The sequence below is a fragment of the Acomys russatus genome, chromosome 31, assembly GCF_903995435.1.
Source record: "Acomys russatus chromosome 31, mAcoRus1.1, whole genome shotgun sequence".
Taxonomy (NCBI): Eukaryota; Metazoa; Chordata; class Mammalia; order Rodentia; family Muridae; genus Acomys; species Acomys russatus.
In genome coordinates, this window is record NC_067167.1 from 5,760,767 (window position 1) to 5,777,983 (window position 17,217).

Consider the following 17,217-nt stretch of genomic DNA (forward strand, 5'->3'; position numbering starts at 1 on the left):
CAAAATATAATTTGAGCAATTGCATATCGAAAGGCGTGGGACCCGTAGTAATGGTTCTTAAGCAACTACCCTTTGTTATGTTTCCACTAGCTGGTATTCCAGATAAGGGGTTACAAGTATCTGAGGAACCTATAGGGTTAGTGGGAACCGAGAGAGTGGCTGGTATCGCTGTCTTGATTACACTTCTTGCATCTACTACTGTTTCTGCTATTGCTTTGACTCAAACTGTACAGACTGCTAATTATGTTAATGCCTTAAATAAAATGTCTCAAGCACTTTAGAAAAAGGTTAATGGTTTGAGACAATTGAGCAGGTTACGATGTCATGCTGGATTTCCTTGGGTTTGCATTACTCCTTATGAGTATAAGGCGACTAGATTTAATTGGAGTCACATTAAACGTCTTCTTTTTGGAATTAGCAGTATTCTGTGATTATCCTTGGCGGGAATGGCAGGGCTTGAAATTACCACCTGTGCGTGCCTTCCTTGCCTGACACAGTTCATGCCTCACCTGATACAAGCACTCCCCTAACCCTGGGTGACATGAAGGCAGTCAAAGACAGCCAAGAGTGACTCTAAATCCCTATCAACCTAAGGCAGAGGCCTGTGAGAAATGTATCCAGGACCTTGATGACAGTTAAGAAGAGTTTTTACTTCACAAACCTAAGAGAGGCACTTCTTAAAAAAACAGAGGGTGACATGTGGAGAGCCATGCCAGAAGAAATCATTGTGCTTAAGACGCATGCTGTGACCTTTGAGGTTGGCCTTTACTAGAAGAAATCCCTGTGCTTAAGCTGCATTTTCCATGCCGTGACCTTTGAGTTGTTTACACAGGTTCAAGGAACAAGGGCGTTTGGACAGAGAGCTACTCAGAGGAATGTATTCATTTCAGCCTTACCCTGGGTCTAGAAGGGAAGTGTGACTGTGCAAGAGCTTGTGGTGTTTTCCTATATAAGCTGTGCTGGCTTAAATAAAATTGAGCCTTGATCAAGACTTGTCTTGGCTCCATTCTTCATGCCTCTGTCCCCTCAATCCCCACTCCCTCTTGCAAGTACCCTGGTCAACTTGCCTAGAAAGGCTGGAAGGACGTCTTCCTGGAATAAGTAGTCAGAGTCAGCCAATGCCTGTCACTGGAACAGATGGAGTGGGGCTGGGTAAAGTACTATTTAGCAACTCTCTTAGATCCATAAAATCTGAAGATCAGAATAGTTCCACATGGGAGAGGCTCCTAGAGTCTATAGGTGAGTGGTTATTGGTTTCTACTTGCATACTTCTGGGTGTGGAGAGCTCACTGCCTTTAAATTTACTTCAGTGATTCCTTCTTTTGAGCTCAACCCTGTGTCTAATAAATTTACAATTCAGACCTCCATCTCTTTCCCCACACTCTGCTTGGAGAGTTCTTGGTAGACTCTGTTTCCTCCACTACAAAGTAAACACTGCCACCCTTACTTTGGATGATCTAAGAACCAAACCTCAGTCATTGTACATATAACTCAAGCTCGGCTGTCTGGTTTGGTTAGTCTAGCCGTCTACCAGCTGGCATAGTTTTTACTCACTTAACATCCAAATGTTAACTCTTGTTGTTGTCCTTGCTGTGTAGAAAGGTCTTACATTTCCTAAATCTCTGTTTTGGAGACATGCCCTCTCATTTCAAAATGACTCCCCTACCCATGTCTTTCCTTTTCATTTTTTTTTTCTTTTTAACAATGCTGTTTATATATGGTGTATCTAGAACTGAATAGAAACCACTCATTCATTCTCTTTTTGTGCTCCTTCTATGGTGCCGAGAAAAGCGCTGCAAGTTGGCCAACTAGACTAAGAGTTTGCGGAAAGAAGAATCTCGTATCTGTGTCCAGAACCTTTTCAAGATATGTGGATGATCACTTTAAGGTACCCATGTAACTCTTGGTACAGTGTTAGTTTCATGATCCCTTTAGGGAATAATTTTAGGACATCGTGTGGCTGTGTGTTACTTTATCTCTTCCATCCATCCTTCCATGTCACAAGAGTTTTTCAGATACTTATGCCTAAAATTCCCTTTTTGCTGCCAATGTATCCAGTTTATATATGTTCAATCAAGACAGCATAGAAATGTCTACCTGCTTCTGCTGGTAGCTTGCAGGGCTAGCTGTGGAGCTTGTGGAAGACGCAGATGTGACCACATCCCTCCATTTTGTCTATAAGGTTTCTCAGACATACCGTGGCTGAACACAACTGAATTTGGGCGTGTGTATCTGTTTTCATGTGTCTGAATGTGTGTGTGTGTGCGTGTGTGTTTGTGTAAAGACTAGAGATTGAAGTCTGATGTATTCCTTGATCAGTCTCCACGTTATATTCTGGAACTAGCTCTCTCACTTAAATGTACAGTTCTCTGATTCAGTCAGTCTAGCTATTCAGCTTGCTCTGGAATTCCTTGTCTCCACTTGCCAGGAGTCAGGATTACAGGCAGGCTGCCACACCTATCCGGTATTTACCTGCTGCTGGGGATCAGAACTCAGGTCTTCATGCTTGTGCAGTAAGCCCTTTGCCCCCTGAGTCATCTCCTCAACCCTCATCTGGCTTCTCCTCTCTCACATTGGAATCCTCAGGCTGCCAAATCACCATCACTCAGGAAACCCTTCCATGGTTGTTTAATCAGAATTTGCTTTCTAATCTGTGGAGAGGTCAGGAAAAGAGCTTGTCTCATAAATGTGAAGACTTGAAGTTGGATCCTCACAGCTCATGCAAAGAGCCAATGTGCTGGTGCATGCTGTGATGGGGAGATGGGAAGTGGAGACAGACAAATACATGGAGCTCACTAGCCAGACAACTTAACCTAATGGCCCAGTTCCAAACCTGTCTCAAATAAAAGGTGAGAGGTGCCAAAGGAAAGGCAATTTAGGTTATCTTCTGACCTTCAGCATGTATATGCATATACATGCATGCTCCAGCTTGCTGTGTAGCCAAGCATGACTTTGAATTTCATATCCTCCTTCCTCAATCCACTGAGTACTGAAAATACAGGCCTGTGCCACCATAGTTGGCCCAGAATTTGCTTTTGAATAAAGATCTAGGTGATCTGTATACTTATTACAGTGAGCAAAGCAAGGATCTGGGGTAGACATTAGTCAAAATTTGACTTTGCAGTACAGACAGGGCTGCAGATGTGTATACTTATGCATGCTCATGGTGGCCAAAGGGGGTCTTTTACAGTATTCTCTATTACTTTCCACCTTATTGATACAGGGCTTCTGACCAAAGCTAGAGCTCGTCTCATAGCCAGAAAAAGCGCCAGCCATCCTTCTGTTTCAGCCCACCGCAGTGCTGGGATTACAGGCATATGTGGGCAGCAAGCACTCTAACTAAGCTCTCTCTCTTCACCTTACCCTGGCATTTTTTGGACGAAGCCTTCCTTATTGAGATTCTCTTGAACAATTGGGGGAAACAGAGGCTCATTTATAACACTCATATCACATGACTGCAGTGGGTCCTAATCACTGTTTGGCTTCCTGTTCCCTAAAGTCCTTTTCTGCTTCTTGTCTTCCCACTTGCTTTTTCCTGCTGCCTGCAATGCTTTCCCCTAGTCTTTGACTGTTTCCAATATTCAGAATTTGTCTCTGATGCCTTGTTGTCAGAAAGATTCCTTATGGTGCCGGGCATGGTGGTGCATGTCTTTAATCCTAGCAGGTGGGAGGCAGAGGCAGATGGATCTTTGTGTGTTCAAAGCCAGCATGGTCTACAAAATGAGTCTAAGACAGCCAGGTCTATCACACAGAGAAACTCTGTCTTGAAAAATCAAAAATAAATAAATAAATAAATGAAAACAGAAAGGGCTCTTTTGCAAATAGTGTCATTCATTCATTTATTCATTTGTACTCTTTTTGTTCCCCTCTGTTATCCCACTCCCATGGCCACTGAACCTTTTCTTCTCAACAAATTCATGTCCTACTTTCTTGCCTTTGTTTGTCTGTGGCATACTGAGTGCAATTAGAGTTGCTTTCACTAGCATGGGTGAAAGGTCATTTACAGGCACAAGGGTAACTAGCCAGTGGCTATGCCACTGAAGAAAAGGACTCTCCACCACCACCCCCCCAGCAGCAGTTAGCTGTCAGCAGATTCTCAGGAGAGGTGGGGGTCTGTGAGCCTCCTCTCCTCATTCATGGGTGGAATGTTGATGGGCCCAGTCTCCTGCAGGTCACCACAGCTGCTGAGAGTTCCTGAGTGCAACATTCATGTCATGTGCTGAAGACATCTCACAACACTCTTCCCCTCCCTCCAGCTTTTAGATGGATCATGTTCTCTTTGCACAATTTCCTGGGATTTAGAGGGGGATGATATTGATGTCCCATCTTAAGACTTAGCACTCAACAGTCACTGTTTCTCAGTGCTTTGATCAGTCATTGCACTGACCACTTCCCATGGCAAAGAGAAGCTTCTCTCAGGCAGACCGAGAGCAGCACTAATCTATGGATATAAATGACCTTCAGAAGGCCATTTGACACCATGACCACTCAGAAGAACAATAGTAGTAGATTCACTTCGGGTTTTGTCACTTCGTTAGTCATGGGCTTCTAACCAGGTTTACTATGCATGAATTGTCCCTGTGGGGCTTGCTTCCATTCTAGTTTTTGTTTTGTTGTGTTTGTTTGTTTTTTGAGACAGGGTTTCTCTCTATAGATCTGGCTCTTCTGAAACCAACTTTCTGGACCAGGCAGACTTCAAACTCAGAGATTCGCTTGTCTCTGCCTCCTGAGTGCTGGGGTTAAAAGTGTGCATCACTATATCTGGAAACTTATTTTCTATTATTAAAATAATTGTATGTGTATGCTTGTGTCATGTGGATGTGGAGGCTAGTGGACAATCTCTGCTGTTTATAATCCTCTGTTTATAATACACTTTCATTTTATTATTTTATTGTGGGGGCTGCAGGCATGCTGTGGCACACATGTAGAGGTGAGGAGAGGACACTGTGGGGTCAAACCTCTCCTTCCACCTTTATGTGAGACCTGGGGATTGAACTCAGGTCACAGACTTGTGAAGCAAGAAAACACCTTCACTTTCTGAGCCTTGTCTCTGGTGCCACCTTATTTGTGAGTCAGGGTTTCCTTGCATTGGACCTCACCAGTTAAACTCGTGAGTCCCAGAGCACAGTGCGGATGGGTAGGCAGGATATATGGGTGTTTGAGGCCTCCATGGACTATGAAAGAGAGGGGGAATTGAGAAGACACTGGCTTGCTCCTAAAGTCTTCATGACGTGGTATGTGACTCTTTGAAAGGAAGGAGATAGCCTTTGTCTCCCCTTGCCCCACAGCATTGCAGCTTCTTGGAACTCCTTTTCAGTGGTTTGTCCTACCCTCTCCCTACCAGGCTTCCAGACCATCATCTTTTTTCATGGATCTGAGGAGGAGAGAGGAAGGCAATGAACTCTGATTAAGGCCTAGGTCCCCCACATAAAGGAGGGTGGCTCAGGCTTGCTTTGTTTCAACTGCTGGCCTTTCATATCTCTCTCTCTGTAACTCTGGTATGACAATTTTACTACTACCTCTCCCAGGGTTGTAGGGGAAGCCACGGACTTAGGAACACTCCCACCAGGGTATACAGGTCAATGCTGCTGTCAGCTTTGCTCAGAGAAACTTTTTTCATCAGTAACTGTAGAGACTCACAAATAGTAAAGAATTGAGAATAAGTGACCATTGATTCCCTAAATAGGACAATTTCTTGCTCTGTCCTCTTCAAGGTTGTGGAAACATTATGGGGGTAAGGAAACAATGTAAAAGCAGGAGGAAGGAATGGACACTATCTTCCAGGTATGATGTGGTAGTGTACTCAACTCAGCATCCACGATTACTTGTATGTAAGACCTACAAAAATTTAGGCTTGACATGGTGTCACAGAGGTGGGAGGAATTCATAAGGAACCCAAGCTTTCATGAAGATTTATAAATAGTTGATGGCTACAAGACAAAGAGGAGCGAAAGGAGGAAGAAAGGAGGAAAAAACGAGGAAGAGGAGTATTAGGAGGAGGATGAGGATAAAGAGGAGGGAGATATTTGTCTTCAGGTGTAGGACAGATCCTTTGCTATCTCTCCTTCACTCCTCTTCCCCCTTACTTTACCCTTTCTCCTTTGCCTCTACTTTCTCCATCTCCTTTTTTCTCCTTCTCTTTCCTGAATACTTTATTAAGGACTTTGTAAAGAAGCAGTGAACACTGCCTGCACCTGAGACTCTTGCTGGTAAAGCACTCACCTGATTAGGTGAGGATCACTGTGTTATGGGTGATCATCTTGTATCACCCAGTCAAATTGATCTTAAGCTTACTCATTCCTAAAAATATCTCCACAGAAACATCTAGTATTTGACCTAACATCTAGGTAACACGAACCAGCCAACATACTAACTGAAGTTCAACAGCACATACCCACACCTTCTCAAATTGGCCTCTTGAAGGAATATTTCTACCTCAAGACCCAGCTCTACCACTCCTGGGCATATACCCAAAAGACTCTCCACCCTACCACAAGGACACTTGCTCAACTATGTTCATGGCAGCTTTATTTGTAATCATCAGAAACTGGAAACAACCTAGATGTCCCTCAACCAAAGACTGGATAAAGAAAATATGGTATATTTATACAGTGGAATATTACTCGGCAACTAAAACAAAGACATTTTAAAATTTGCAGGCAAATAACAGATGTATCTTTTGAAGCCAGGTTTCATCTGCAAACCGAGGGCCTCATATAGTCTCACATCCACCTAACAAGCTACAACCATCCTGCAACAGGTAGTGCTAACCCTCAACTTGACAGAACCTAGAGTCAGGTGGAGAGGGGCCTCTGTGCACCGCTGTAGGGGAGGATCCTGATGACATTACTGACATAGGCGGAGCCATTCCCTGCAGGGGATGCTGAACTGTAGACAATGGAGAAAGTAAGCTAAGCAGCAGCTGGCCTGTATCCCAGTCTCCTGATTGCGATGGCATGACCAGCTGCTTCAAGCACTTTGAGATTTCAGCCAAAATAAATCTTTTTTCTCCTTAAGTTACTTTTGTGAGAGCATTTTATCGCAGACACAGGAAAAGAAACCAAGTTACTATGTCCACCGGAAACCCATGATCCCCTTTCCAGGAAAGGGATGCAATGTCCTTCTGTGAAGTCTACGCTTCTGCCTTTATTTCATAGCACCAGTAGTATCATGAGAACTTAAAATACTTAAGTATGATTGGTACAGGAGACAACTTCCTGAACAGAACACCAACAGCTTAGGCAGTAAGATCAATGTTTAATAAATGGGACCTCATGAAACTAAAAAGCTTCTGTAAAAGCAACAGACATCTTTAACAACAAAATGGCAGCTTACAGAATGGGAAAAGATCTTCACCAATCCTACATCCAACAGAGGGCTAATATCTAAAATATATAAGGAACAGAAGAAATTAAACACCAACAAAACAAAACAAAAACAATTAAAAAGGGGGGTTACAGAGCTAAGCAAATAACTCTCAGCAGAGGAATCTCTAATGGCTGAGAAGCACATAAAGAAATGTTCAGCATTCATGATCATCAGGGAAATGCATATGAAAATGACTCTGAGATTGCATCTTACACTTACTTGTCAGAATGGCTAAGACCAAAAACTTCAAGTGACGCTGCTTGCTGGTGAGGATGTGGAGCAAAGGGAACACTCCTCCATTACTGGTGAGATTGCAAACTTGTACAACAACTTTGGAGATCAACCTGGTGGTTTCTAAGAAAACTGGGAATTGTTCTACCTCAAGACACAGCTATGCCACTCCTGGGCATATACCTAAAAGATGCTCCACCCTACAACAAGGACACCTGCTCATCTATGTTCGCAGTAGCTTCATTCCTGACAACCAGAAACTAGAAATAACCTAGATGTCTCTATGCCAAGTAATGGAAAAAAAGAAACTGAGGTACATTTACACAATGGAATACTACTCAGCTATTAAGAATAAGGAAATCTTGAAATTTGAAGGCAAATAGAAAGAACTAGAAAAGATCATTCTGAGTGAGGTAACCCAGGTGCAGAAAGACATGCATGCTATGTACTCACTGATAAATGGATGGATATTAGCTGTAAAGTACAGGCTAGCCACCTTACAATGCACAGACCCAAAGAAGCTAAGTGACAAGGAGAGCCCAAGGAATGGTGCTTATATCTCACTCAGGAAGGGAAATAAAATAGACATCTGAAGGAGATGGAGGGAGGGAGCTTGGTGGGAGTGCAGAACCAGTGTGGGGAGAGGGGGGAGGGATGGGAGAAGTGAAATCTGCGTGTGTGTGTGTGTGTGTGTGTGTGTGTGCTGTGTGTGAGTGTGTGTGCTGTGTGTGAGTGTGTGTGCTGTGTGTGTGTGTGTGATGGGTGTATGACATGTGTGAGTGTGAGTGTGTGAATGTGACATGTGTGAGTATATGTGTTGTATGTGGTGTGTGGGATATGAGTGTGATCCAGTGTGATGTGTGTATGTGCGATGTGTGTGAATATAAGTGTGAGTATGTGATGTGTGTGAATGTGATTTGTATAAATGTGTGTTTTGTGTGTGTGGTGTGTGATATGTGTGATGTTAGTGTGTGATGTATATGTGTGATATGTGTGTGTATGATGTGACTGTGTGATGCGTGAGAATGTGTGATATATGTGTGATTGTGTTTGAGTATGTTGTTGCGGTTGTGTCTGATGTGTGAGAGTATGTGTGAGTGTGATGTGTGTCTGAGAGTATCTGTGTGTGTATTTTTGCATCTGGTGTGTGTGTGTGTTTGATATGTATAAATGTAAAGTGTGCGCTGTGTGTGTGTGTGCTGTGTGTGTGTGCTGTGTGTGAGTGTGTGTGCTGTGTGTGAGTGTGTGCTGTGTGTGAGTGTGCTGTGTGTGAGTGTGTGCTGTGTGTGAGTGTGCTGTGTGTGAGTGTGTGCTGTGTGTGAGTGTGTGCTGTGTGTGAGTGTGTGTGCTGTGTGTGAGTTTGTGATATCTGTATGTGTGTGTGCTGTGTGTGAGTTTGTGATATCTGTATGTGTGTGTGCTGTGTGTGTGTGCTGTGTGTGAGTGTGTGTGCTGTGTGTGTGTGTGCTGTGTGTGAGTGTGTGCTGTGTGTGTGTGTGTGCTGTGTGTGAGTGTGTGTGCTGTGTGTGAGTGTGTGTGCTGTGTTTGAGTGTGTGCTGTGTGTGAGTGTGTGCTGTGTGTGAGTGTATGCTGTGTGTGAGTGTGTGTGCTGTGTGTGAGTGTGTGCTGTGTGTGAGTGTGTGTGCTGTGTGTGAGTGTGTGCTGTGTGTGAGTGTGTGTGCTGTGTGTGAGTGTGTGCTGTGTGTGAGTGTGTGCTGTGTGTGAGTGTGTGCTGTGTGTGAGTGTGTGTGCTGTGTGTGAGTGTGCGCTGTGTGTGAGTGTGTGTGCTGTGTGTGAGTGTGTGCTGTGTGTGAGTGTGTGCTGTGTGTGAGTGTGTGTGCTGTGTGTGAGTGTGTGCTGTGTGTGAGTGTGTGTGCTGTGTGTGAGTGTGTGATATCTGTATGTGTGTGTGATGTATGTGTAATTGTATGTCTGTATCTATGAATATGTGTGATCTCTCTATGATTTATGTTAGGTAGAGAATGATTCAGGGAAACACAGTGATAAATCTTTAGGAAGGAGCTTTTTGTGCACTTTTTGTTTCATTTTGGAGGGGTTTTTTTTGTCATGCTGATATTTTGTTGTTGTTGGTTTTTTGTTTTTTTTTTTTTGTTGTTGTTTTTTGAAAGAGAAAGAGAATATACTGGTAGGAAGGTGGGAATGATCTGGGAGGAGTGGGGAGGGGAAATAGTGATCAAACTATATCTATGAAAAACCTTTTGTAAGTTAGAAAAGAAAAAAAAGAGCTGGAGAGATGGCTCAGCTTTAAGAACACTGTCTGGTCTGCTGTTCCAGAGGTTCTGAGTTCTATTGCCAGCAACCACATGGTGGCTCTCAACCATCTATACTGGGATCTGATGCCCTCTTCTGGCATGCAGGTGTACATGTAGATAGAGCATTCATACATAAAACAAATAAATCTTTAAAAAAAGGGGGGGGGACAAAATCAAGAGCATCTGGACGTGGTGCACACTATGTACACATGTATGTGAAAAGCTGACACACAATGATCCCTTGAGGCCGGGAGTTCCAGAGTGTCCCGGACAATACGAGACCCCCCACTTTAAAAAAGGCACAGCACTTAGGGAGGTGGGTCAGTGAGTAAGAGTGCTTGCTCAGTAGATGTAGCGGTCTAAGTTAAATGCTCCGTGTAGCTGGTCATGGTGGCACACACCTTTAATCCTAGCACTCAGGGCCCAGTAGGAGGCAGATCTCTAAGTTTGAGGCTAGCCTAGGCTAAAGAGTGAGTTCTAGGACAACCAGGGCTACAGAGAGCAATCCTGTCTAGGAAAGAAAAGCAAAAATAAAAAACAAAACAAAAATACCAGGATTCAATAAAAAGTTTGGTCTACAACCTCAGTGCTGTGGGTGTGTATGGGGGGACAGGAAGAGTCACTACGACTTGCTAGCTGCCAATCGTGCTCCAGGTTCAGTGAGACCCTGACTCAAAGGAACAAAAGACAGAATAATGGAGAAGGATATCCTCCTGTAATCCATGTATACATATGTGCATGTACCCCACACATACACATGCACACACAATCACAGCACAATACAAAAGCTGTCAGGGATGTAGGCAGAGACACAAGATATATATGCGAGCATCTAGAGAGTGGCCCATGACAGAATGTCACTTTAAGCTGAGAAGTAAGAAGGCCTGGAATAGGCTTGAATAAACTCCAGGGAAATCTGTTTATTGTAACAACCAATGACACACATGTTCCCCATTTCTGGCTGGGGTCCTGATGTCCCACAGTATGTACTGTAGACTTGGCACAGAAGGTCCTATAGGCCTCCAGGTGCTTCATGGGAAGTGCTAGGTTTCCACTCCAGGCTAATCAAGGACATACATGTGCTGGAGATACCGCATGGTCCTAGGGCAGAGAAAGTCCCTGGGGCTATGTTGAAGTCATAGGCTGGGTGTCAACCTACAGAGATGACTAGCAATTCTCAATGAATGAAAGGAAATGGGGTTGGGACTGGCTAGGACAACTGTCCATTAGAGGCAGGTGGAGGGAACTAGTGTCCAGATGCGTCTCTCTAGGAACATCTGCCTAAGGGTCATAATTTAATGTATTGTTCTTGGGAACCTGGATACCATTATTATCCTAGTCTAGGATGATAAGAGGGTACCTGGGAATTGGTCCCAGGGTGAGTTCCAGGAAACATGTAGACATTCCAGAGAAGAGGGTCTTGGGGGCTCAACATGGGGAAGACCTGGAAGAGTGTCTTTGGAGTGGGATCAGGGGGAGGGAGTTGGGAGATTACAACCACAGTAAAGGGCTTGTTATTAATGGAATCAGCAAAGGAAACCCCCTGAATCCCAGAATATGACCCAAATCTGAGAGTCTAGAGGCATGTGAGAGTAGGGGAGGAACAGAGTCAGAAAGCATACTTCTAAGGTGACCATTGTGGGACTTTTTCTAGTGGAAACAATGGTGTCAGATTTGAGCAGTAGGGAGCATCCTAAGGTTTGGGGTCCTGATATTCTTTTGGGGGGGGTCTATGGAGATGAATTATAAGAGAATCTGATTACAAAAATGTGAGGGGGAGGTCTGGTGAGGTATACTATGATGGGAAGCAGATAGTTTCAGGGATGAGTTTTGGATGAGAGGGGATCTGTTAGAAGGCCATTTAAGGAAGACTTTTGAGGGTGGTGGAGATTTAGTATTCATGTGTGGGGTCTGGAGAAAACCAAGGGGGAGGGTCTGTATTTGGTTAGCCAAGAGTGTGTGGCCCACACTACTGTCACCCCTCCTGTCTTCTAGTGCTGGTAGATTAGGCAGCTTTTGCCCCTCATCAGAGAAGATTTGCTGTGCCATGAATGACAATCAATAGAGAGACCCTGCAGATGGGCAGAGTGCAGAGACCGAGTAAACGTGGCGTTCTCAGCCTTAGGTGAGACATCTACATTATACTGTTCCTCACATGACTCAGGGAACTTTGCAGAAGAGGGGCCAGAAAGATCTTAAAAACCAGCAATTGGGGAGGACTGCCAGAAAATAGTCTTCAGGACATACCAGGACCACCGCATTTGTGAATGCACAGCAGCTGTGGTTGTGTGCAAGACCAAGCCATTCAGTATTTCAGCATAGATGGAAGAGGGGCCTCATGTAGCTTTGGACAGGGAGAGTGATTTTTCTCCAGGGAAATATCCCCTGTTGGAATGCCTGTGTGACAGTGGATGGCTCTACACTCATGCACACATGGCCAGTACTGACTGTGTGGACTCTGAAGGCTACAAAAAGAAGTCATGAGGTTGGAAGAAAGGTGTGGTACAGGGGCACTGAAGAGGAAATGGGGTGGTGTCGGTGTGTGTGTGTGCACTGTGTGTGTGTGTCTGTGTGTAAGCATGAGTGCACTTGCACACACAGGTGAAACAAAGACATTTTGTATACATGTATGAAATTTTCAAAGAAAAAAAGACTAAAGGACTATTAGGGGTGTGTTCAAAAGGACAAAAAGTGAGGTTTCAGTTATGGAAGGTGAGTAGAGTTGGAGTATTCCTTCAAAAGTTCTAGGGTGTGGGATGTAGAACATCTTATGAAGATTTGGGGGGGAAATGGTTTGGAGGGGCTGAGGAATTATATCAAGGGGGATGACTTAAGGCCACTTATGAGTCCATAAACTCTTTCTCTGTATGTCAGATTCTGAGGTTATCTTGGAAATGTGTGTTTTACCGAACCTGAGGAGGAGGCCATGGATGGTGGATAGGCTAAAGATACCTAGAAGGTGGATTCACAGAACTAAAAATTCAACATGGTTTTAGGGTTTTTATTTTATTTTATTTTTTTTTTTTAATGAGAGAAGTATATTAAAGGGATTCGAATTAGGGTATCTGAAGGAAAAGTCGTGTATACTTTAGAGTAGTTTCAAGTCAGTGATGTTTGGACGAGAAAATATTAGAGGCATGATGGGTTAAAGATAAGGGGTTGGTGTTGGAAGAGTAAGTTGGTGGTGGACCCTAAAGCATGAGACAGAGCTGAAAGATAACAGAATTGAATTTTCTTGGCATGAAAGCTTTACTTCCCTTAGCCTTTCCCACCTTTCCCCATATTAGTAGAATTTTTGGTACACGACCTGGGGTCCGCTTTCTTCATACTGTTCCCGCAGGACCCAGCAAGACTGGAAAGCCTGTAAGGAAGCCAGAATGGAGCCCCCGATCCACACGGAGAAATTCCTGTTGGGCTGTGCCATCACCACCACGTGGTCCTCAGGGGGCAGAGAACGCAGTAACTCTGCCCTGAAGCGACCCTCCAGCCCGGTGAAGAGTGAAGAGCCTCCGCACAGGAGGACGTTCTGGGCCACGTGGGTCCGCAGCTCCGGAGGCACCTTGAGGAGGCTCTGTTCAGCCATAGCCGGGAGGCCTATGGGCGACAGTCCCGGAATCTCTGGGGGATGGAATAGGAGCTCTGGGCACTGGAATAACTCCTTCCCCAGAGTGACAGTCCGTCCATCGGGCAGCTTCAGGGTCTGCTTGCACTCCTCATCCAGACGGGCCTGTTCCTTTTCAAAATCCGAGGCCAAATAGCAGTGACAATGTTTGATGTTCTCCACCATGTCCAGGTCCTCCTGTCGCAATAAGAAGCCAGAGCCCAGGATCATCTCTGCTAGGAAGGCAGTAAGATGGTTGCCGGCCAGGTCCAAGCGTTGGATGGCATGGGGTAGGTTGTAGCCCTGTACAACTGGCACCGTGTAGCTGACTCCATGGCCAGTGTCCACAACAAGTGCATTAACACGTCCGTGGGCATAGGCTGACAGTACGGATTGAGATGCCACATATGTGGCTGGGGAGTGCAGAGACTCAAAGGCCACTTCCACTAGCTTCTCTCGGTTGGTGGCAGGGCTGAAGGGGGGATCTGAAAACAGTAGAGGGTGGTCCTGGGTGGATACTCGGAGACCATGTTCTAGGATGTGCTGCCATATTAGTTCGGCAGCTTCCCAGTCCACCACAATACCGTTGCGAATAGGCTTCACCAACCTTAGCTCTGGCCGGGAGCGCGCTGCCTCCCCAATAAAAGTTTCCAGCTCTGACCGGCCCTTGGTGGTCTGTTTCTTGGGCTGGCAACCCAAGATGGTGGCCACCGTGTAGGTGGGGTGGGACTGTCCTGCAAAACCCACCTTACAGGTGCCAGTGCCCATGTCAATAACCACAGCACCCGTTTTTGGCAGGAGCCCGTCACCCACCATACTGAGGGAATCTTGCTCTAGACTCTCGTTCTCCAGGTGTGTGCTAGAGTTCAGGGCAAGAGGCCCAGGAGTCTCTGGGGAGGGCTGAGGTTTTGGATGCCCATTGACATCCATGGCTTCAGGTGGCTTGGTGAGGCTGCTTGACCAGGTGGACCTCTTTTCTCTGGGGTGCCAGTAGAAAAGGTTGATTCGTGCCCAGGGTGGCCAGAAACAGAGAGGGTGCAACAGTGGTCTGTGACATCACTATGCCTGCCTTTGCTTCACAATGTAGGCATGTAGTGGGTTGAGATGAGTTAAAGTAAGGCAGGGGAAACTTCTTGAATGAGTTTTATCTGGGAGAAATGTCTATTTACCATAGATATAGAGATAAGAGAGTCTACTCAAGTCTAGCTTGGTCAAATAGTGAGTTTAACTGGAGTTACTTAAAGGAGTGTTGGTGAGGGGTTATTTCCAGGCACAAGACAATACTATACATTAAGTATAAAAATATCTCCAGTTGGCAAATGCTGATGCAGAAGCTTCCCATGCTTAAGGATACCTACATAGGAAGATGGTTTCTATCTGAAACCCAGACTGCAGTGCTCAAGAATACCCATCAGTATGAATGATCCTTATCTGAAATTGCAGAGGAAGAAACAAAACCAGTACACTTTCCAACAGACCCCAGCCTGATAGGCACTTAACACTTCAAACCCTAAAAAAAGAGTCTCAAGGCCTCCTGTCACAGAGCATAGCTTCTGTTCCCATGGAGAGGCTGTTGCCCTTCAGTGTTGTAATTAAAGGGCTGTCTGCTCCTGTGGAGGTGGGAGGTTTTGCCACTTCATCTCAGTCTGATCTATCAATAGCAGCATGTGTGTGTGTGTGTGTGTGTGTGTGTGTGTGTGTGTGTGTGTGTGTGTGAATGTGTCCTCCATCAGCTCTTAGCTATCCACACAGCCTTAGAAAGGGGTATATCCTCCTGAGCTCCTACCCTTAGTAACTGCTAACTGCCTAGGAGGATGGGGTGAAACTGCCTGAGACCCTGTCCCTTAGTAACCGTTAACTGTCTATAAATCCTTGGGGAGGAAGGTCATGTCTTGCCAGAGGGCAGTGTTCCACTGCCCGGCCCCAGAGCCCTTATTTCTTCATGACTATCCTCAAAGTGCCCACTTTTCAGAGGAAGGCAGAGTCTCTGACCCAGTGTCTTTATTAAAGAACCCTTCTTTCACCCAACACACACAGTCTCATATGACCAACCCACGGTCCTTTTATGGGTACCTTGTCCAGCCTCCCAAGAACATAAATCAGAAGATTAACAGCATAAACTGACTGGCTGACTTCCTTCCTTTTGTCTTTTCTTCCCTTCTTTAAGGTTTTTCCTTTGCATTTGTTTATTGGTGTGTGTATGTGTGTACACGCACACCTATTCTGCTAGTGGCTCCACAATATGTGAAAAAAAAAATGACACCATTTCCTCCAGCATCAACTCATTACTAAAAATTTATTACTTCCTCAGGAGGAGATGTGACCTCATGGGTACTTCCTCTATCTATTGTGGAAAGCTGGAGGGCCCAAGCTTCTTCATGTTTGCATAGTTATTGTGTATTCATGGTTACAGTGATGATAATCTGGATGACAGTGTTTCACAACAGTCTTCTTTTATTCCCCAGATGTTTGATTTTTGTCCTCTCTTTTTCAGTGTTCCCTGAATGTTGCATGGGGATAAGAGGGCGTTGCTGTCCTGTTTAGGACTGAGCACTCACCAATCACTTATTTTCTCTGCACTTTGACCAGGTAAGAGACACTGCATTCACCTTTGCTCTACACACAAAGGAGGTTCTTTGTCTCAGGCTGAGAGCTGCAGTGCTCTGTGGCTGTAGATGTAAATATTAATAAGGAAATCTCGCAACACATCCACGTAGGGAAAGAATGGTAGTGTGCTGGCTTGTTTGGACATGTGCCCTTCCCAGCTGTAGGCTTTGTACTACGCTCACAGTATTGTGTGTTTATTCGGTGCCTTAGAGAGGAATTCTGGTGGGTTTTGTTTGTTTTACGAATGCCACTAAGAACAAAGAACACAGTAAGTTAAAAAACACTTTTTCTTTTTCGAACACAGATTTCTGCTGCAATTTTAAGTATTGTAGTAGTGACTGAGGTGGCTCAGCCCTTGAGAGCTCTAGTTCTTGCAGAGCACTTGAGTTCCTGTTCCTGTCAAATGATAGTTTGTAACTATCCTTAAAACTCTAGTTTGGGGCGGGGGGATCTGACACCCTCTTCTGATCACTGTCTCATGGACATACATGTAGAGAAAATATTTGTATGCGGAAAAGGAAGTGTAAATTCTGTAATAGCTGAAAGGCGTAAGGATGGACTCCCACAGGCCAGGACTCATAGCTTAGGTGAATCAATTCTCTTCTTCTGCCATGCAATCCCGGATCCAACTCAGGGAGCCAGCCGCCACTAAAAGGTGATTTGATCCACTGAGCCATATCATTTACCCAAGAAGACGCAGTCAAATTCTCCCTGTTAGCATCACATCATCTACAGGTTTGTCACGGTGTTTATTTGTTGATCTGTGCACCTTCTATTCCCACTTTACAGCCTTCTGTTGCCAACAACAGGAAGGGATGTCGAATTTTGTCAAAGGCCTTTTCTGCAGCAAGTGAGATGGTCATGTGATTTCTCTCCTTAACTCTGTGTGCTACTTTGCATTTTGATTTGCGTTTGTTGAACCACGAATGTATTGCTGGGTTTAAATTAACTTTATCATTAAAAAAAAAAAACAATGATTACATCTTTTTTTTTTTTTTTTTTTTTTTTTTGTACGAGAGCCTACATGGCAAGTGCAGAGGAGAAGACAACTGGTTGGAGTTGATTTCTTTCATTCCACCATCTGGGGCCCAGGGATCTAATCCAGATCATTCATCAAATTTAGTGTAAAACACTACT

The 17,217-nt window shown here is 44.7% G+C and overlaps 1 protein-coding gene across 1 annotated transcript; it reads right to left on the minus strand.

The window, feature by feature from the left end:
* Positions 1-13,155: 13,155 nt before the first annotated feature.
* Positions 13,156-14,403, minus strand: LOC127212833 (actin-like protein 9). The gene has a single exon (XM_051173022.1). The coding sequence runs from the start codon at positions 14,401-14,403 to the stop codon at positions 13,156-13,158; it is 1,248 nt and encodes a 415-aa protein (XP_051028979.1).
* Between the last annotated feature and the right edge of the window lie 2,814 nt (positions 14,404-17,217).